The following is a 22,352-nucleotide window of genomic DNA, read 5'->3' as shown; positions in this document are numbered from 1 at the left end:
CTCTTTAAAATGAGTTAAATGCCTTGTCCCCAAATCTGGACTTTATTTTCACTACTTGCCCAAGAATTTTCCCCTTACGGTCCACGCGTCAATGCCCGTCAAATAAGAGAGAATGAGAAAAGACGAACGAGTCACATTACTCGTCTACAACTCTCTCTCTCTCTCTCTCTCTCTCTCTCTCTCCCTACCTGAAGAAGCCCAAGAAAAAAACTATATAAACCGACTCCCGCTATTTCTGCTTCTCTGGCCAACTATACACACCAACACTCCCCTCTCTCTCTCTCTCTCTCTCTCTCTCTCTCTCTCTCTCACTCATGGACTTCCCTCATCGCTCCTCCGTCATCATCATCGGTGCTGGAGTTTCCGGTGAGCACCGCAAACACACTCTCTCAAATCAATCACCACCGTCGATTTCAATTACCAACTTCAGTACTCTCATTTCTAATTTCTGCCTTAGCTGTTTTTTCTTTTTAATTTCTTTTCATGAATTAAGGTCTGTCGGCGGCGAAGGTGTTGATCGAGAACGGCGTGGAGGACCTGGTGATTCTCGAAGCTTCCGACCGTATCGGCGGCAGGATCCGAAAACAAGATTTCGGAGGCGTCTCGGTGGAACTCGGCGCCGGATGGATAGTCGGAGTCGGCGGTAAAGAGTCCAACCCGGTGTGGGAGCTCGCCGACAAGTCCAGCCTCCGCACTTGCTTCTCTGATTACAGCAATGCCCGCTACAACATCTACGATCGCAGGTCCATAACGACGCCGTTTCGCTCTTTCATACATTTCGTGCCAGTGCAGGAGCATTTTAGCGAATTCGCTCTGGTTTTCTTTTAAACTACGCCGGAATGATTTTACTGGCGCAAATTAGCTCTTAACTGTATCATTTTATGTGTTTCCGCAAATTGCTACTCTGCGCCGTTGGTGAACGAGTTCCTTTCAGAACTCTCCACCGCAGTTTTAGCTATTCTGGCGCACTTTAGAATTTCTGTTGGGACAGTTTCTGTTTTCTCTATTCTGCGCCTGTGGCGAACTTTTGCTCTGAATTCCAAAACTTAATTCAGAGTGGTTTGTCTCTGCATTTTGGCTCCACCGGCTTAAATTAGCGTTCACATGGCTTTGCTACTAGAATGCGCTGTGGGTGGAGAGTATCATATACATAACTGATCGATGAGTTTTGTTTGTGTGCTGCAGTGGGAAGATATTTCCGAGTGGACTCGCCGCGGACTCGTACAAGAAGGCGGTGGAGTCGGCGATAGAGAAGCTGAGGAAGCTTGAAGCCGACCCTTGCTATGGTGGCGACGTCTCCAAAGTTACCGAACCGCCTTCGTATGCCTCCTTTCTCTCACTTCATTGTTTCGCTTTGGCTTCTTCTAAGTAAATTTATTATATTTATTATTATTTATGGGTGTTTTCTGCGAAATTTACCTTGTAACTGAATACTGTGATTTTCTGGATTTTTAATTATTTTATTTTATTTTGTTGATTTTGGGTTTTGATTTTAGTTTTTTTTTTGGTGTGGTTTTGTCCAGTACCCCGAAAACGCCGATAGAACTCGCTATTGACTTCATCCTACACGATTTTGAGATGGCAGGTCAGTTTTCACAGCTCATTCCGCGGCAAATTCTGTGTTTGGTTGCTGAGAAAGTGTAGGGAGAGTGTAGGAAAAGACAAGAAAAATAAAATTCACAATATTTTATTTTCTGGTCATATCCAAATATTTTATTTTAAGGGGCAGAGTGGAATTTTGCTATTATATTTGGGAAAAAAAAACGAACTTTCTTGTGTTGCCTGTATTTCTCTTTTCTTCTGGAATTCGTTTTAAAATTTGATTATGAAATATGTGAATTTGAGAAATGGGTTTTGTTTGCAGAGGTTGAACCCATATCAACCTATAAAGATTTTGGAGAACGGGAGTTTTTAGTTGCAGATGAAAGAGGGTATGAACATTTGCTATACAAAATGGCTGAGGATTTTCTTTTTACCTCTGAGGGTAAACTCTTGGACAGTCGTCTCAAGCTCCACAAGGTACAAGAATATTTCTTTTATTTTGTATTAATCTTATAAATGTATAGAGAATAATCTTTGTGGTCCAAAAAAGGACGTGGCATATGATTACTCAACTCAAATTATAATACATGCATAATTATTATAATGTAAAATTTTAAATTTTAAATAATATCTTAAAAATTGAATGTATATTATAATTTGAGTGTATTTGTAGAATCACAATACACGTGGTGTTATGATAATATATAATAATTTTTCTTAAATTTGGATATTAAATTATGTGAAAGTATTTCATTAATTTATATATGAATTTCAATTCCGAGTATTTTTTGGTGTTATCAATCACCTATGTTATAATATGTTACTCTAAAAATATAAACTTATTACCAACCTATCTTGTAACACATGAAGTAGAATATCACGTGATGTAACCATTATTACAATTACGAGAACAGAGAACTTGCATGACACGCAGGTGGTATCCCCATCCTTCCTTCTCTCTCTCTATCTCTCTCCTCTCTTTCTTCTCTCGACACCAGCAGACAAGTTTCTTTCTACAATTACACCAAAAGAATTTTCATAGTTCGCTCTGTCCTCATTTATTTTAAAACTACTGCCATCTCATTTAAAATCCAAATTTAATACACAAATTGAGGAACCAAGCAAAGTTCTTATTCTAATATTTTCAAAGGAAAATGTGGCTTTTTTGTTCTTTCTTTAGTTACCCAATCATAGGATGAAAACAAAGGGACAGATATGAGTAGGATAAAGGAACAGAAAGTGTGTGAGGAGAAAAATCCCGAATTCTGTTTTTTGTTTGTAAGCGCTGCTTTCCTTTTGCTGTTTGAGATTGATTGACCCAGCTTTGGACTTTGCAGATAACGACGTTTCTGAAAGCTGTTCTTCTTTTCTTATTATATAACAACTATCATTATTATAAAGCCTATTGCAAAATACACTTTCTTTCTTCAAGGGTCAACTAATACTTTAGTTTTATTTTGTATAGACGAGATTGCATCTTTTTATCTTTGCTGCATTATATAAAATTCCTGGTTGAAATTTGAGGCTTCTTTTTGTTTTAATCTCAAATAAATATAATTACTGGACATCGTTATCGATCCAAAACTGACAAAAAAAAAGTCTTTGGAAAACTTGATAGTGTGGATAATTGCTTTTAAAAAGGCAAACTTATGTTCTTCACTTTTTCGTGGGAAGTGGAAACGTGAAAATTGAAATTTTTTTTTTTAAATAAATAATTGATGGACTTTTTAGCTTATTAATTTGGTTCGGACTTCGGGGAATGTAGGCTTAAAATGAATATGAGCTGAAATTCATTTTTTGTAATCAATGTACAGATTGAGCTGTATTTGGCCAGTGGCCGGGTTTTCTCCCCAACCTACTTATTTTTCTTAAGCTAAACCTATGATTTATCTTCCACTTTCGGGTGGAAAGTTTTGGGTGTTTTACTTTTATGCGAATCTTGAAAGCGAAATTGTATGATCAACTTGAAATGCATTTCTTGCTATTCTTTTTGTTGATTCAATGCATTTGTTGCTCTTTTTTTTGATTCATTGAATTTCTTACTATTGAGATTGAGCAGTATTTGGCATATGAATATTTTCTCAGCATACTTTTTATCACTGTAATATTTTAACCCTATTTGATTAAATTATCTATTTCCTTAAAAGTTGAACCTAAAATTATTCATTCACAAGAAAGTACTAGCAGTAGGTGGTGTGACAATTTTAGTTTGAAATTATCCAGAAAAAAGTCGATCTCAAATTATTTGGGGATGACATTAAACAGAATTGGTAAAAAGGGATCTTTGAGCTTCGTTGCACATCTTGATGTGCTGAGACTCTTTTTTGGTTTTAATTTTTTTGAGTAGCTGAACCCCACTTGGTGGCATACATTTGACCCAGTAACAATAATCCTTGATTTCAATCCGACAGCCATGAAGAGACATGATCCTTGAGACCTTTAAAAGCCCTTTTGCCACTCATAAATTAGTAGGCCCCAAAGTCCAAGTTCCCATCACTCTGCAACAGTGTCCATCCATTAGGAACAAAGAACAATAAAGGTTCACGTGAAATGTCAAATCGGCTCCAAATAGGAACACCAAAAACAGGGAGTCCTTGTCACTTTTCTCCAGTTAATGGCTGTTGCCTTCACCTCCTCAATTGCTATAATTCACTGTGAAATCCCATAAATGGATAATGGGTCTGAATTCGGAACAGATTCTTCTTCAATAAATCTTTTCCCCTTTCATTTCTGAATTTCAGATTGCACAGTTTTTCTTAGTTTGACTGCTCAGGATCTTATGTGGTTGTTGCCTTGAACTCTTCACATATTAATTTTTTTCATGGTCAAATTGTTTTTTCTTTTTTTGGCCAAAAAAAAAAAAATTGTTTTTTCTTTCCTTTCATTTTAACACATTTATTACCAAGACGATTTCATGCATGATTTGGGGCAGGTTGTTCGGGAGTTGCAGCACTCGAGAAACGGCGTTACGGTAATGACGGAGGATGGTTGCGTCTACGAAGCTAATTACGTGATTTTGTCAGTTAGCATTGGCGTTCTCCAAAGCGACCTCATTTCCTTCAGTCCACCCTTGCCCGTACGTCTCTTCTCGTTTTGTTTATTTCATTCATGTCTTTAATTGCCAATTTTGCTATTCTCTATTTGGTGTCACTACCAATTGCCATAACTGCCCTTCTTAAGCATAAGATGTGGCACTCACCTATTGGTTCTCAACTTTTGCTATTCACACTGATTTTTATTTGCATTTAGTGGGAGAATCTTGCCCATTCACTTTGTTTGGTCCAACATAGTGGAATCTGAAGAGCTAGGTCCCTAGGTATGGGTTCTGTAGATGGAGTATCCCATTTTTTTTACTTCGTATTTAAGGTGTGGTCCACGGTATTAATTACAATTTAGTTGTAGTCAGAAATTTATGGATAGATGGGCCTCATTAAATAAGGTTCACTGATTGATGACGCAGGAGAAAGATTTTCGTGCTCTGTTTTTATATGCCAATACCATGGATCATAGAATCCATAGAGTTGTAACCCGCTGTCTTTCCAATAGGATGCTCCATGAGGTGCCTTGCTGGTTGGTTCACTACGTGTAGGTGTTGAATGCGGATCAGTATTTGAAAAATAGTGATTACTGCCCTTCGTATGCATAAACAATGAGATAATTGTAGTCTATAGCTTCTGCCTTAGCTTCTTATGGTTCACTATTCACATATTCTTATAACTTTCCGTTACTAATAGCCAGGAGAAAAAAAAGATGTGAGCAAGAATTTGGGAGTTTAAATTTTAAAACTGATCTTAAAATTTGCCTTACTTTATTTGTTAGTGGCTTAGTAGTGCCTTCATAGTTGGTAAAGTTTTGAAGTGACAATGGTTAGTAATACAAAAATCTCAGACAATTTATGAAAATTATCGAGTTTTGATTGCTTCGGGTTGCGTTTATAATGGTTAGGATTGTATTCAAGTGTTCGCAATATTTGCATAACAAGTGATTGAGGCCTTCGTTCTCAAAAGCATGGTTGAATTGTCAACTGCATGTTTTGTAACATAAATTCTTTTAGCAGCTTCTTTGAGGAGTTAGAAGTAGAAGTTATATGTTGAAAAGTATCTAATCTTAGAGCCGTGGCATAGATGCCCTTGAAGCCCAATGCATATGATTTGTGTATTTTCTCACTGGAGTATAAGACCTATATTTATGCATAGTATGGTCTGTTTTAGGCAGATTCTCTGTGTCGAGGATATAATTTAAACTTAACAAAATTGGCTAATATTGCTTATGATTGTATTTGATGGTAGTCCTTTGAAACCTATTAAAACTCTCTTTGGTATTGTTATTGTACTTCGCTTGAAATCATGCTAACATGATGAATTAATTAATGACACAGAGGTGGAAAACAGAGGCTATAGAGAAATGTGATGTGATGGTGTACACAAAGATTTTCCTAAAGTTCCCGTATGAGTTCTGGCCTTGTGGGCCCGGAAAAGAGTTCTTCATCTATGCCCATGAGAGGAGAGGCTACTACACATTTTGGCAGGTTGGATTAAATATCTTTCCTTATTGATGCCAGCTAACATATATATGAATTTGCCATGTTGCTTCCAGCAGATTAATACATTGAATATGTTGCTTTCTGCACAGAATTTGCTACTAGCCTGTCATATTTTCATGCCATTATTAACTATTTAATTTATTAGATATAACGTCCTCATCAAAGATCAAAAAATGACAAGCAATTGTTAATGTCAAGTCTGTGGTTCACGCACCTTGGGAAAACAATAAAAATTAGGATTGCTCAGTTACAGGATATGTGAACACAACCTTCAATATGTAAAATCTTGTTTTGCGCTGGCTGAAGTCTAGCTGCTTCCCTATCCCATTTTTAGCATAATTTGCATGCTTACATTTTATTTGTGTTGACCATTCTATAAACAATACACTAGGAAAGGAACTTTTTAATCAAATTTCATTGATATTATTGCATGCTCAGGGTATATTGCATCATTGTATATGTGGACCATTTTTGCATGGGCTACATGTATCTGAATCAGGATTTCTAGTTATGGAGTTCTCTTTTCTTGATTTGAAGAGTATTGATATGTCCAAATTATTAACCCATCTTCCTACACTATACAATATACATCAGTAAAATTTTGCTTCTGTGGATGTATTTCATAGTAACAGATGTTGCTTTTGCCAATTGTCATTGATCCCTCATTGTGAAATTAGCTTCATCTATATGACAAACTCATTGTGAAATGGGTAGGATCTTCTCATTTCTTTCAAGAATTGTTCTTATTTAAAGATAGTCAAGCTGAGCAATTAGTTGTTGACATTTTTTTTCTTCTTTTTTTGGGGTATGGACAAATTGCTCAATGATTTAGTAAATGAGGTATGCACCTCTTTGTTTACAGACCTTAAAATTAGTTTTGAAACATGATAACGACCTTGTCCCCAGTATGTTGCGTGTTTTTCAGAGTCAGATTGTAACTACGTACCTACATTTCAAATATGGTAATAAATACTATTTCTTTTTCTTATTGCATTATTAGTTTGAATGGTTCTTTCTTTCATGATGCATTGAGATTTCTGTCACTTTCTTAGAGTTGGAAAATGTTGGTTGCAGAGCTCAATCTTTATCTCAGCTGTTGTTCATTTGTTTTAATATTTGGATGGTGTATACTATAATCAAATCTCGAACCTGTTTTCTATTAAAATCATTTTGTTTCGTTTTATTAGGAAAGAAACCATATATTTTAAGGACCACACGTGGCTTGTTTTGGAGGCATTGGGGGATGTCATTGTCTCATGCATTTACATTAATGCTATTTCTTTGACCTATATATGGATATAGACTCGAAACTTATATTGATAAATTTAATATTGGCGTGGGATTTCACTATATTCTCTCCAAGCTGACTGCTAATCTGTTTCCATGTCATCAGCACATGGAGAATGCATATCCTGGATCCAATATCCTGGTCGTGACGTTGACAAATGGGGAATCTAAGCGTGTGGAATCTCAGCCTGATGAGGATACATTGAAAGAAGCCATGGGGGTTCTTAGGGACATGTTTGGACCCCACATTCCTGAAGCTACTGATATACTTGTACCTCGGTGGTGGAACAATAGGTTCCAGAGAGGCAGCTATAGCAACTACCCCATAATCTCTAATGACCAAGTTGTTCATGATATCAAGGTTTGCCATCTCTCCTAGATCTTATACTTCATCATTAGTAGATCCAATTTCACTTCTCTGTTTCTGGTAGCTTAAAAGATGATTGATTAAATCATTATTGGATGCTCCAATCGCCAATACTTTGTGTTCCCTTCATCTTTGGTAAGGCATAATGTGAGATAAATTAGAGAGTAGACTGGCTTGTGTTAAGGAAAATGATTTCTCTGAAAGGGCTATTACATGAAGGGTTACAAACTGAGCCTTTAGATTTTTGATGGGCATATGATAAATCTGAGTTGGAAACGGTAATTAATCTCTTAACTTCTACAAAATCTATTATCTAGTGGAACTTTTCAAGCTATGCTTACTCTATGATGTGATTGCTTATGTGGATTGCCATGCCTATCATTCTCATCCACCCTTTGCATATTGCACAGCGCAAAATAAGTTGTCTAGCCATGTGGTGTGTCACATGACTTACATCATGGAGTAAGAGTGTAAGACAATTTTGTGAAAAAAAAAAAACAAAACAAAAGCCAAAGAAGTAAATTGTAACTATAGCATTACTCATCTAGGTTCATGTATCTCCCTTTAAAGGTTTTACTATTTGGATTGCAGAGCTGGAGAACATATATATACCTCTTTTTTTAGTTGATATCTCTTTTTAAAAGAATTTCCTTGGATCTATAAAAAAAATGGTCAAGCTTAATTAAAAACTTTGAAAAGAATTCACATTAATTAACTTTTCTTCTTTTGTGTCAGGCCCCAGTAGGCTGCATCTTCTTCAGTGGTGAACACACGAGTGAAAAATTTAGTGGCTATGTCCATGGTGGATACCTTGCAGGTCAGTAACTAATCTGAGGTTATTTTGGAGATTATAGGCCTCCTATTTATAAACATAATTCTAATGTCTTATTCTTGGCATGGTGTTTGATGATCAATAGGTATTGACACTGGTAAAGCTTTGCTGGAAGAAATGGGGAAGGAGAAGGAAAGGAGTAGTGAGAACCAAACATTTTTGTTAGAACCCTTGCTAGCATTGACTGGTTCTTTAACTTTGAAACAGACAGATGCTGTATCGAGTCTCAAATGCGACATTCCCACACAATTATATCTAAGTGGCAAAGTTGGCATCCCCAAGCTATATTATGACTACATGGACCTTTAGACAACCCTCATTGTGATGATGAAAACATGTCCATTGAGAAAGATGGAAAGATGGGTTTGAATCTAGTTTCTATTTAGTCCTTGATGCCATTCATACAGTAGAGAATGAAGTGACATACTACAGGAGCAACATATTGGAGAAAGATCATGTGTGGATGTATGCACTGAATTTTTCTCCATGGTATAATAGGTTGGTAATGGTAGACTAAGGATAAGCATGGAGGTGCTAGGTTTTGGATTTCAAAGGGAATTGGTGTGGGGGCATACATACATAATAGTCCATTGTTGTAGTCATTGAAATTAAGGAGAGAAAAAAGGGCGTTAAAAGTTCATATTGTAATTGTACCTGTACTTAATGTTAACACAAGAAAGAACCTCTCTCTATTTTTTTCTTCTAGTATTTCTATTTGGTTATCTTATTCAAAGATTCTTAGGTTAGATTACGTTTTCTCTAAAAAAAATTTGGGTTGCATTTAGAGGGAATTGAACCCTGGACCTAACCTAATCCTAACATTTACCCCACTAACCCTCACCACTTGGGCTAACCTCAAGCTTTACGTTTTCTCTAATTTTGGTTACTAACTAATGTGACGCATTATAATAGGGCAGTTTCTTGCTATAAACAAAAGATGCATAGAGTGTGTATATGTAACATCTCTTAACAATAAAACTATTAGATATAAAATACATTAAAATATAAATAAATTTAAAAAATTATCAAAATAAATTTAATCATAAATCAAAATTGAACATTTTATGTATTCTAATTATTGCTTATTTCTCCAAACTTGGTCTCCAGGTAGGGGAAAACTTACTCCCTGACTATGGACTTACTCATTTCTTGTATATTGTATAATTGTATATAATGTTGCATGAGAAATCACATAGTTTTTTATTTCCATCTATGGCATGGTTTTGTGATGATATTTGTTGTTGCTATTTGTTAGGATATTTTAATGACTTTAGAGTTAGGGGTCACATAGAGAATGACTTTGGGCTTCGATCCCCTAAACTTTCAGAAGCAGTAGTATAGATAGACTAATCGATTTGTCCGACCTATCGAGAGATTAGTCTATGAAGTACGAACCAAGAATGAATACTCTTACTGCAGTACTGAGTTTTCATTTACAGTAAAAGTAGTTGGCCCTTTGTGTATTCGATAATTAGTTAATGTTTCTTGAACTTGGGATCCCTTTGTGAATTTTATGAAGGTTGTTTGAGCATGCATCATGAAATGTTTTTCAACTGGATGGTTATCGGTAATGGCTATTTTGTTGTGACCCTTTTGAATGGTGTTCAATAAATATGTATGTAGTAAATATTTGAGCTTACTAGCTACTTCCAAACCTACTCAAAGTTCCCTGAGGAGAAGCTATGAACGTATGTGATGCTTACCCCTTACTGTACTTGTGTGTGAGTGCAGACCAACCACTGGTTGATGATCACGACTACTCTGGGCTGCGTGACAATTGATCTTGGTTGACAACTGTCATGTTTCCTTTTTAATGTTTCTTTTGGCTCCATATCATCATGTTTTTTCTATGTTTCTTCATTATCTCATTTGTAAATATTATGAATATCGGTACTGTTAATGTAATGTTTGTAAATTGGCAATAACCTAAGACAAAACACGCTTATGTAAGTAACCTAGATAGGTTAGAGTTTGTGAGTCAAATAGGTCAAAAATGTGTCAAGAAAAGTTTGAAGTGAAGCGTGTTATTCAAGGTTCAAGACCAAGTTGAAATTGAAAGGTGTGATTCGATGTTCAATATTCTTAGGAAAGGTACATTGACTTAGAGACCACATTCATTCTAGGTGGTTAGAATCTTATGTATATGTTTTTATCTTGGATTGCATGTGTGTTGATTGTTAAAAATGCTTTCGGAACAAAAAAGTATGAAAAATCGGGTTTAAAATGAATTTTTGGTCTAGAGGACTGATCCTACACTTTGTTCGATCGATCTTCTAAGTTCTAGAAAATTAGTTTTAAAATTTCAACCCAGAGGATCAATCTTATAGCTGAAAGCATTGATCCTAAGGCTAAGAGGATCGATTTCATGATTGGTAGGTTTGTGTTTATGTCACGCCCCCAAATCCAGTGTCAATATTGTACTGAAATATGACACGTGAATTTGTGACGCGAGTTGAGAAAATAAATTTCTCCATTTTCATAAAAATAAAATTTTGTAAAACTTCATAATACAACCTTTATTTATAATTAAAAGTTTGATTACACATAAACTCTGGAAAAATAGAAATTACACTTGTAGAAAAGATAATACTTCGAATTCTTTTATTTTAAGGAAATAACATTCTTCCCAAAACTTCTCATGAGTCTACTCATTTCCTGAAAAATATAAATGTGTAGCATTATGAGTTACACAAACCCAGTAAGAACTAATAACTTAAACATATTAGTATTACCTCAAACAATCACTACTACAAAACAACTTATTCGTGGCGGTCTTAATTCACCAGCAAAAGCAATTTCCTGGTGGAAAAATAGTAAAATCCGCTAGGATTACCATACACTAGCTGATAACGTCTCTGACAGCATAAAATCCGCAGGGAAAGCAGTTTTCCTGACGGACAGCTGTCTAAATCCTCCAGGAAATTGTTTTCACGCTGACGAGGCTTTAAATTTTATATCCGACGGGAAAAGTATTCGCGTCGGATATATCTGCTAGCATTGGTAGTATTCGCGTCGAATATATCTGCCAGAAAGCCTACTGTGTCGGACCAATCCACCGGCATTGGTAGTATTCTCGTCGGATATATCCTCCAGGAAAAATAATAAAATATATAAATAAATTCTTTAACATATATATCAATTAAATCAAGCATAAATAATTCTTAACATATCTAACAAATTTTAACATATTTCTAGCTCGAGCAAATTTTTAACTACAACACATCAACATACAACCACAAAAACAAATATCAAAGACATAGAAAAACCTTGTTGCCAAATCAAAATCTCCACCCAAACCTTGCTGCACCAAAGGGTTGGCCTGCAAAATAAAACACAAAAAATCATAGTTTAGATCCAAATCAAACACAAAAAATCAGACTCAAATCAAAGGCTAGACTGAAAAATCAACCTAAAAATCAAAAGGATGCACAAAATCAAACACCAATTGATCTTTGTTACACCATTGCCGATCGAACTTGAAAAAAGAGTAAAATTTTGAAAATCATAAACTAATATGCAGCAAATTCGTGGAGAAGAAGAAGAAACGAAGAAGAAAGGGAAAAGAAGGAGAAGAAAAGTCTCACCTGGTTGTTGTTCGGGGAAGAAAAGAAGAAGAAAACGCATAAGAAATAAGATGGAGAAAGAAGCAGAAGAAAGAAGGAGAAAGAGAAGAAGTGGCACGATGAAGAAGAAATAGAAGAGAAAATGAAGGAGAAGAAGAAAGAGAAGGGGAGGTGACATATTAGGTCAAGAGCGATCTTGGCGGCCCAAGCCGCCAAGAGTTAAAGTCATGGCGGTCCAATCCGATAGAAACTAATATCCTGGCAATCCAATTCGACATGATTGATATCCACCTTTCTGATGGTAGGATAATTCTCGCTTACTTATTCCTGGCAGATTGGTCCGCCAGGATTGATCAATCCTGGCGGAATGGTCCGCCACATATGATCAATCCTGGCGGACTAAATCATCCGCTAGGAATTCTTGAGAATTCATGTCGGACAAGTCTAATCCGCCAGCATTGTCCGCCAAAACTAATACTATTTGTGGTAGTGAATACTTAAAATCATAAGGATAAAATAAGAACAATCAAGTATGTCAGTCCCTTTTTTTATTATTTATTATTATTTTTTTATAACGGAAAGCTTCATTGAATTAGTTATTAACATAAATAAGATTATAAACGTTGGTGCATAAAATCATCATAAATCATAAGTATTAAATAAGTTTATCATAAGTCAGAAGCGTTGGTGAATAAGATCATCATAAATTATAAGTATTAAATAAGTTTATTATAAGTCATAAGTGTTAGTGAATAAGATCATCATAAATCATAAGCGTTGTATCCATAACCGAATACGAATTCAGCACACTAGGTTCATAATACCAAAGTGTGTATACCTAGAGGTCCATAATACCAACTAAGTATAATAGTGCACTATCTGTAGGGACATGAGCCCTAATTGATCTTCCAATAGTATTTTATTTAAGCACGGGGGCAGTAACTGCCCGGCTTTATAAGCATAAAGTATAGATAAATATTCAAGTATGTAAATATATAAATATTAACATATATTTACATAGAATCTAGCATAACATAAATACTTTATGAGTGAGAGTTTCTTATTTAGATACTTTCTTTCTGTTTGAGTGATTTCGGGAGAGCTGTTTGGAGTTTGGTATTCTGTTTAAGTGAGGGTCAGAAGTTACTGTTTTATAGGCCAAGTTTTGGGTGTGAACCGAACTAAGATAGATCAACAAGTTGTTCTTAGCAGATAAGCTAGCTAGCTAGGAAATGTAGGGTTCATTATAGGAGTCGGCAATGGGCCCGGCCGGGCTGGCGCGGCCCAAATTTTTCAGGTTCGGGCTGGGCTCGGGCTTGAATTATAGGAGCCCAATAGAGCTTTCGGGCTGGGTCGGGCTGAGCTTGGGCTTTAATACACAAGCCCAAGGCCTGCGCCCATCGGGCTTTGGCTTGCGGGCTTGGAGGGCCGGCCGGGCTAGGCCCGAACGGGCGGCCCAGAATGAGCCCAAAGCCTGTTTAGACACATATATATCTTTTAAAAAAAATATGGGATTTTGGCTCTGTTGTGATTTGAACATGAGACCTCACATAATAAGTTTCAACTCTCAACCAACTGAGCTGACTAGTTTATTTGTTAAGATTGTGAATCATAACATATTTAATAGCTCTTTTGTTTGTTTACTTCAATAAATTATTAATATACTTATTAAATTATTATATAATACTATTATGTTAGTAATAGTGTAATACCATAAATAATAAACTTTTAAAATTATATACAACATTACAACTATAATGAAACATAAATGTACATATGTTTTATTATATATTTTATTACATATTTTTATAAACAAACGATGCAATTGTGTTTTCAACGATCCGAACCGTTCAAATTTTAGTTCTTCACTCAAAGATAATTCGTGCAAAAAATGAGCTCAATCGGAGATGTAAAAGTGACCTAACGGTGGTTGAATTAATGAGTGATCGTGGTTTTCTAATGATAATTGAATGTGTAGATGAATTTCGATTTGGTTGATTTTTTGTAAGGATGATCTTTGACTATGAACATAGAAAATGAACGGGTCAGATTGTTGAAATCACGTTATGGTCTTCATAATTATGGAAACAGTAAGGTTTCAAAGGGAAAGTTATTAGAATTATACTCTTCAAGTGTATTTATATGTAGAATCTCACATATCGATCGTGTTTTCAATGATCCGAACCGTTCAAACTTTAGTCCCCCACTCAAAGAGAATCTTTGCAAAAAATTAGCTCAATCGGAGATGTAAGAGTGACGTAACGGTGGTCGAATTAATGAATGATCGTGGTTTTTCTAATGATAATCAAATTTCAAACGGGTAGATGAATTCCTATTTGGCCGATTTTTTGTAAGGATGATCTTTGACTATCAACATAAAAAATGAACGGTTCAGATCATTGAATTAATGAACGATCGTGGTTTAATAACTTTAATTATAGTTGTATTATAAAAGTTTATTATAATAACTCTAATAACTATAGTTGTAAATTTGTAATGTTGTATATAAGTTTTAAAATTTATTATTTATGGTATTACACAGTTTACACTATTATTATTTACTAACATTATATGATTATAGTATTATATAATAACTTAATAAGCATATTAATAATTTATTAGAGTATACAAACGAAAAACCTATTAAATATGTTATGATTCACCAATTAGACAAATAAACTAGTCAGCTTAGTTGATTGAGAGTTGAAGTTTGTTCCATGAGGTCTCATGTTTGATTCACAACATAGCCAAAATTCTATATTTTTTTATTGAAAATATTTTGTGTGTAAATGGGCTTTGGGGCGGGCCTAAATGGGCGGGCTTCGGGCGGACCTAAGCAAGCCGGGCTTCGAGCAGCCCATGGGCTTCCAAAGGGGATGGTCCAAGCCCAGCCCAATGACTATTCGGGCCAGGGGGCGCAAATTTTGGGCTAGATCGAGCTTCGGACCCAATGGGCCGGGTGGGCTTTAGGCCTTGGGCTTTTTGGTGACCCCTAGTTCATTATTACCTCAAGCATCTGCATGTGCTTTTGACCTTATGTTATTGTAAGCTGACCTCAGCTGGGATAACTTCGGATGTGTTTTCTTCATATTTTGTTTTTACTGTTCTATCCCCTATTTAAAGGATAAATTCTAGTTTCTAAAAAAAAAAGTTAAAAGAATTCATACTTATAAACAATTTCCTAGAGTGGGAAACTCATACATTAAGACAATATTCATGAAGATGTTTAAATGTTTTTAAATGAAATTTAGAGAAAACTACGGTTGAAGGTATTTTGGTAATTTTCAGTAAAAATTCATGAATTCGTAAATAAACAAAATAAATTCTACAATTAGTCACATAAATGAAAGCATGATGTAACATCATTTTCATACTCCTATGTCCTATATAGGTCACATGTTAAGCAACAACAAAAATATAATAATAGTATATGTAGAAGGGTATTTTTGTCATTTAATTCAATAAAAAAATGTTTCAAGGTTCGAGTTAGTACAGTTTACACCCTAGTTTGGCACTAGGCCAGAGTCATGGCCAAACCCAAGATTCTAATAATAAATTCCAACTGTTAGCCCAATTCGTTAAGATCAAGCTCAATAGTCGGGCCCAAGTTCAATGCAGTTTTCAAAGCCCAATGGATAAGCCCAAACTGGAAGTGGTACAATTCTGGAAGTGTCATAGTCAATCTCACCAAGAGTCATTAGTGGATTAGGAGTTCTAAATCAAGCAGTTGACTAAGCCTTAGGCGTGAAACAAGCAAAAGCGTCTAAATGCAACAAGGAAAGTGTTTTCTAGAACTCAAGGGTTTCATCACTATATAAAGAAAGCATAAGTGTTTAGAAGACTTTCCAACACATTCAATAGCCAATCAACACAGCCTACAATATCTCAATCAATTTCCAGATTTCAAGCATCTTTGCGTTCTTCAAGTTCTCAAGCCTCCGAGTTCTTTGTTCTTTGTTTGGCTCTGCTAGGGTTTACTTTGTTCCTTAGTATTGATCTTGTTTAGGTTTTTATTCCTAAATTTCCATGTTTGTTTACCATGAGATTTGTCATTAGAACTACAATTGTTACTCGTTTTCATGATAATCAAATTATTCATACATTTTATATTAAAGTTCATTATGTTTTTGTTCATCCAATCACTTAAGCATATATTGTTCGCACTTACGAATTTGAGCACACAGTCACAGAAACCAACGATGATTAAACCCTAGTATGGTATGAGATGCATGATATGTAGGAATTACACCTAATCTTCTTGTAAGTGTCAACAAATGATCTTCTTCTTCTTGACAGCAACTTGATCACTCATAATGCCTATTTCCCAAAATTAAGACATAGTCTAATTCTATTACGCATAGAGATGATTTTAGAATAGGGAGACGCTAAACCTAAACACTAAGGACCCGTTTGGTTCACGGAATTGATTTCGTGGGAAATCAATTCCTTTGCCTTCTATAGGGGAAAAGGAATGTAAAATTCTCATTACTGTGTTTGGTAATGTTGAGAAAGTAAACCAAGATTTAACTTTTTATTTACATTCCCATGTTTGGTTTGGATATGAATAGGAAATAAAATTTGTCTAGTTTTTCAATTATACCCTCATCTATTACACAAAGAATAAAAATAATGTGAAGAGTTGTTTTGGATAAAACTTGGCTTTTTCAAATATTAGTAGGGCCATATTTGCTAAAAAAAAGTGCAATAAATGCTTCCCCAAGATGGGGGAAAACAAAACCCAAGTTGAAAGGAGGTATTCATTTTCTCGCCTTTGGGTGCATCAGATTCTCATAAATTAGGAAATCATTTCCCTTTCCTGCACTTACCAAACGTGGGAATGAAATTAATTTCTCATTCCCAAGCCTCTAAAATTTGAACCAAACGGGCCCTAAAAACTCAAATGGTTCGACCACCTATATTATCCGTATGTACTTAGATCTATTATTATGTGTGTGATAGGTCTCACTCAATTCTTAGTGTTTATGAAGTCTTTTGTAACTTCATTATTCTGGTGTCTAGGTCTCAAAGTATCAATCCATTCGAGTTGACACAAGAGTACAAGGAGCAATTTTCATAAATTAGTTGACCATTTATTTTTGGGGCAAAGAATGCCGAATAAAACGGTAATTATTTACGTGTTAATGGATAAAATGCTAACGTGTACTAGAATTGCAACGATTTATAAATTACAGGACTAAAATTAGAATAATTAAAACTATAGATACTAAAGTGAAATCTAAATCAAACTTCATGGATTAAAAGTGAAATTTAGTCTAATTCTAATAAAGAAACTTCTAAATTTTGGGCTGAGAGCCTGAGATTCTTCATATGGATCTGTCGGTGGGTAACCAAAACGGAGAATAAAATGATTCTGCTTAGAGCAGACTTTGATCAAACTTGAGTATAACTGTAAAGTAGTAGTATCGAGTGAGAGCAGCACTGAGTTTGAGCCCCGAGTTTGGAACAGCTATTGATCAAACTTCAAACCCATTATCACAAAGCTGAAGTCAAAGAGATTCAAAAGCCTTTTATTCAGATTAGAGGAGTTTTGGATCCAAATGTTGGTCCAAGACCGCTCAACCCCAAAACCCTCGAAACAGGAACAAACCCTTCTCGCAAGTCACTTCCCTCAGCCCGAGACCTTCACTTTCCCCAAATGGATCTCCTTTAATTTGGTTAAGATCACCACCATTTCATTCATAACCCTCTCCATAGCCGCCCTCTTCTTCCTCTACAATGCCAATGACTCACCCACCACCTTCCTCTGCTTCAATTCCCACCCCAAGACCCCCAAACCCATTGATTTTCCCAAACTTAGCTTCAGCTCGATCCAACCCATTTCAGATAAATCCTCCAATTACGCTTCTTTCAGTTCAGATAGATGGATTGTCGTCTCGGTTTCGGATTATCCTTCGGATTCGATCCGAAAACTTGTCAAAATCAGAAGATGGCAAGTCCTTGCAATTGGGAATTCAAGGACCCCATTGGATTGGAGCCTCAAGGGAGTGATATATTTGTCAATGGAGGACCAGGCCAAACTGGGTTTTCGAGTTTTGGACTATCTTCCTTATGATTCTTATGTAAGGAAGAGTGTTGGGTACCTTTTTGCTATCCAACATGGTGCGAAAATGATATTTGATGCTGATGATCGTGGGGATGTGGTTGGTGGTGATCTTGGTGAGCACTTCGATTTGAAATTGTCGAAGGCGGATGTGATGCAGGAAAGAATTTTGCAGTATGGTAATGAAAACCCGAATAGAACAGTTGTGAATCCGTACATTCATTTCGGGCAACGGTCAGTTTGGCCTAGAGGATTGCCTTTAGAAAATGTAGGTGAAGTTGGGCATGAAGAGTACTATAATGAAGTATTTGGAGGAATGCAATACATTCAGCAGGGTATATCTAATGGCTTACCGGATGTGGATTCAGTTTTTTACTTCACTAGGAGGTCGGGTTCAGAAGCATTAGATATAAAGTTTGATGAACATGCTCCAAAAGTTGCTTTACCACAAGGTATGATGGTGCCATTGAATTCTTTTAATACATTGTTTCATTCCAATGCATTTTGGGGTTTGATGCTTCCTGTTTCGGTTAGTACAATGGCTTCAGATGTATTGAGGGGTTATTGGGCACAAAGACTATTGTGGGAGATTGGTGGTTATGTTGTTGTTTATCCTCCAACTATATATAGATATGATAAGATTGAAGCATACCCATTTACGGAAGAGAAGGATCTTCACGTAAATGTGGGTCGATTAATTAAGTTCTTGGTTACTTGGAGATCTACTAAGGTTAGGATGTTTGAAAAAATCTTGGAATTAAGTTATTTGATGGCGAAAGAAGGGTTTTGGACAGAGAAGGATGTGAAGTTCACTGCAGCTTGGCTTGAAGACCTGCTTGCTGTTGGTTATATTCAGCCAAAGCTGAAGGTCGTAAAATTGGATCAGCCAAGACCAACCATTGATCATGCAGATCGTAAGGAATTTATTCCTCGAAAACTACCTTCTGTGCATCTTTCAGTTAAGGAATCAGAGACGGTGAATTATGAGATAGGGAATTTAATTCGCTGGAGGAAGTTTTTTGGAAATGTTGTTATGATCATGTTTGTCAGCGGGCCTGTGGAAAGAACTGCAGTAGAGTGGAGATTGCTTTATGGCAGGGTATTTAAAACTGTGGTGATATTGTCAGACAGTGCTAAAACAGATTTAGCTGTGGAGGAGGCTACATTGGACCAAGTATACAAGTAAGTTATCAGTTATGCCATGGTTTCTTTGTTTTTTTTATGTTTTTTGTTTTCCATGCGTGCACACGTGCGTGTGTGTTTATTTAGATCTCATGATGCATGCTAGATTTTGGCTAATTGGCCCTCCATTTTATCTTGTTTCTTTTTGGTTTTTTCTATTCAATCTGCATCTGAACATGAAATTGATATCAAACTATTGCTTGAATAACAATTGAATAAATCATTAGTTTGGGAATCAACATTATATTTGATAGAAGTTGAGGAAAATAAATCTTATTCAAATTCTATGGAAAAGTCGATCTCTGTTAATGTTTCTTCCCCCATATGGTACCTATCCCTGCCAACTTCTACTAAAGTGCTACAGGAAAATTTCATTAAGCATCTTCCACTTTACTGCGACTTCCTTATTCCACAACATCAAATTTCCCCCTGCTGTAACTTCTATAGAAACCCAACGCACAAATAGATGGCTGAACCTTAAGCTTGGAGAATAAAATTGTCTAAGGTCAGCAATTGTTATGGCCTCATTCTGGATGGTGGGCATGTAGATATAGAGTTACTTTACCTATGGAGTTCATTCTCGTCACAAACTGACAAATTTTTTTTTGGAGTGGGTGCCTCACAATTAACAACTTCTAATCGTAGGTAGAACAAAAATTGTTTGGATAAATATGAGTTCGTCTATGAGGAGTTTTTCAGTGATGAATTGTATCAATTAGTTTATTTTGGATGATAACATTCTCCGGACGACGACAAAAATGCAAACAACTTCTGTGTGCATTTCCTTTTATCTAGATATGACTATCAGATCAGTAGACAATTAAAATGGATCTTTATCTTAGATCTCTAATTCTGTGGGGAAAATATTTCTGAGTAGGAAATGTCTACTTAGCAACAATTAAAAGCAGGGCTTTTCTGATTTTATATTGTTGATGTTTTTATCTATAATAAGGCAAGGAAGGACAAAACTTGTAGAAAACTACAGATTTGGACTAGTGTCAGTACACATTATATATTGAGGAACTTTAAGGGTGTGTTTGGAACTTGGACGTGCTTTAGGTAGTGCCAAAGCAATTTTTACAGTGTTTGGTTAAAATAACAAAAACCACCTTTTGGGGTGAAGCACTAGATGTTCTTCTTTAGGATGTGCTGCTTGGTAGTTTCGCAGGAAGTTCTTGGACTTTGAAGGAAAGTTTTTGTGTGCTACTGATGAAAATCTTTATGAACAAAAGCTCTTCATATTGCACTCCTAAACCAGTCCTTAGCCAAAACCTAACAATGCACCTCTTTGCTTCTTAGCGTTGTTTAGTGTGTTTTCTGCTGCCGTTTTTTAACTAGTCCCAAATGGCATGCAGGTATCTCCCCAAAATATTTGACAGGTTTGCCAGTGCAGAAGGATTCTTGTTCCTCCAGGACAATACCGTTCTCAACTATTGGAATTTACTACAAGCAGACAAAACTAAGCTGTGGATCACTGACAAGGTAATGCAAATCCCAAGTACAACATCCTGGCTTTTAAACAAGCACCGACTGATTCATTCTCTCTCTCTCTCTTCTAGGTGCCTCAGTCGTGGATTACAGTCTCAACCAATGGCAAGGACTCGGAATGGTTTTTGAAACAAGCAGACATGGTAAAGAAAGTTGTCAGCACTATGCCAGCTCACTTACAGGTCAGCTACAAGGAGATTTCTGCAAGGGAGCAGAGACTCATAATCTGCAGCTCCGAGGTATTCTACATTCCTCGACAATTTGTTGGGGACTTTGTAGATCTTGTAGGTCTTGTGGGAAAGTTTGAAATCCATAATAAGGTAGCAATGCCCATGTTTTTCATGGCAATGGATTTGCCTCATAAGTATGACTCTGTGCTCAATACAATGATTTATAAGCCAGAGGCATCATCTAGCAACTCTTCAAACATTTATTCTGCTCAAGTCGCAGCCGTCCACCCATGGACTGTTTCCGGTGAGTCAGAATTCATCGAACTCATAAGAGTCATGGCAACAGGTGACCCTCTCCTTATGGAGCTATTTTAAAGTAAAACACAGATGTTGATCCTTGAAAACCTTGTACCATTCCCATTTTATATACGAGGTGTCTCCAAAGAGAATAATACTTGAAGTGTAGAAAAATAGTCATACTATGTCAACTGTGATATTTACTTTTCAACTTTTTATGTTTTGAAAATTTTAAGGGAGGGGCAAGGATGTCATTCTTTTTGTTCAGTTAGTAGGCTTTTCCTTTTCCTTTTTCTTTCATTTTTTCTTGAATTTATGTCACCTGTATGATTTAGTCATTGATGTAAACTACTCCTGTACAATTGTATTTGTGTTGTGGATATATCAAATGAAAAGCATTTATGAGAAGAATCATTACTCTACTGGTTGAACTTCTGATAACCTTGATGTTGCCTGTAGCTTACCATTTTTTCATTTTTTGGAGGTTCGTTTATAAAGTTGCAGATTTAAGCTGGTGTAGATTGGATGCAATCAACCTGTAGTGCTTTATCAATTTATGCTAATCATTATGGCCATAATTAATATACGTCTAATGATCTAGTACAAAAAGAAAAAAAAAACAAATATCATAATTTTGTTTCCTCTTTGATCACATTTGTACCAAAACAGAAATGCCAGAGTTTCTTATAAAAATGAGGCTGATTTTGGTATTCAATTAGGTTTGCTTTTGCTCCTGCTGCTTGTGCTTGTGCTTCTACATCGTCTTTGTCTGTTTGATCAACCAAATTAGAACTAAGTTAACATGCCACTCGCGACGTTATGGGACGTGGCTCTTCGAACATAAGCTCTTCGACCCTTGCATAGAATTTGTCCTCTCAGAATTCTTCATCGGAATTAGAACTAGAACTAACGTAAGGTTGGTTTGCTTGGATATGTTCCAATTCCTCCAGAACTTTTCTCATGGAAGGTCGAGGATACTGTATTTTTGTAGGGGTAAACAAAAAGAGAGTTACTTCCAAC

General features: G+C 36.0%; 2 protein-coding genes across 3 annotated transcripts; both read left to right on the top strand.

Annotated features, from left to right (window-relative positions):
* The first annotated feature begins 264 nt into the window (after nt 1–264).
* PAO1 (polyamine oxidase 1) lies at nt 265–9,270 on the top strand. Of its 2 annotated transcripts, XM_086235589.1 has the most exons (10): nt 265–366; nt 494–743; nt 1,186–1,320; nt 1,524–1,585; nt 1,865–2,019; nt 4,475–4,618; nt 5,921–6,070; nt 7,479–7,733; nt 8,475–8,556; nt 8,657–9,270. In XM_086235589.1, the coding sequence occupies exons 1-10, from the start codon at nt 315–317 to the stop codon at nt 8,878–8,880; spliced, it is 1,509 nt and encodes a 502-aa protein (XP_086091715.1). In that variant the 5' UTR covers nt 265–314; the 3' UTR covers nt 8,881–9,270. The 2 variants fall into 2 exon arrangements, with proteins under 2 accessions (XP_086091715.1, XP_086091716.1); XM_086235590.1 differs by lacking the exon at nt 4,475–4,618.
* Nucleotides 9,271–17,485: 8,215 nt separating this feature from the next.
* Nucleotides 17,486–21,754, top strand: LOC147292109 (putative glycosyltransferase STELLO2). The gene is made up of 3 exons (XM_086236602.1): nt 17,486–19,377; nt 20,733–20,859; nt 20,937–21,754. Exons 1-3 carry the CDS (start codon nt 17,693–17,695, stop codon nt 21,408–21,410), a joined length of 2,286 nt encoding a protein of 761 aa, XP_086092728.1. The 5' UTR covers nt 17,486–17,692; the 3' UTR covers nt 21,411–21,754.
* Nucleotides 21,755–22,352: the final 598 nt, after the last annotated feature.

This window comes from Dryas octopetala, chromosome 3 (assembly GCF_963921425.1).
Source record: "Dryas octopetala chromosome 3, drDryOcto1.1, whole genome shotgun sequence".
Lineage (NCBI taxonomy): Eukaryota > Viridiplantae > Streptophyta > Magnoliopsida > Rosales > Rosaceae > Dryas > Dryas octopetala.
Note: the sequence above shows the minus strand (reverse complement) of the source record. Positions and strands in the feature narration are given on the sequence as shown.

Excerpts from the sequence above, each read along its gene's own strand:
- LOC147292109 (XM_086236602.1), top strand. The coding sequence starts at position 17,693 with ATGTTGGTCCAAGACCGCTCAACCCCAAAACCCTCGAAACAGGAACAA. Across the intron at positions 19,378-20,732 it reads ACATTGGACCAAGTATACAA|GTATCTCCCCAAAATATTTG; the intron begins GTAAGTTATCAG and ends AATGGCATGCAG. Across the intron at positions 20,860-20,936 it reads AGCTGTGGATCACTGACAAG|GTGCCTCAGTCGTGGATTAC; the intron begins GTAATGCAAATC and ends TCTCTCTTCTAG.
- PAO1 (XM_086235589.1), top strand. The coding sequence starts at position 315 with ATGGACTTCCCTCATCGCTCCTCCGTCATCATCATCGGTGCTGGAGTT. Across the intron at positions 1,321-1,523 it reads AAAGTTACCGAACCGCCTTC|TACCCCGAAAACGCCGATAG; the intron begins GTATGCCTCCTT and ends GGTTTTGTCCAG. Across the intron at positions 2,020-4,474 it reads GTCGTCTCAAGCTCCACAAG|GTTGTTCGGGAGTTGCAGCA; the intron begins GTACAAGAATAT and ends GATTTGGGGCAG.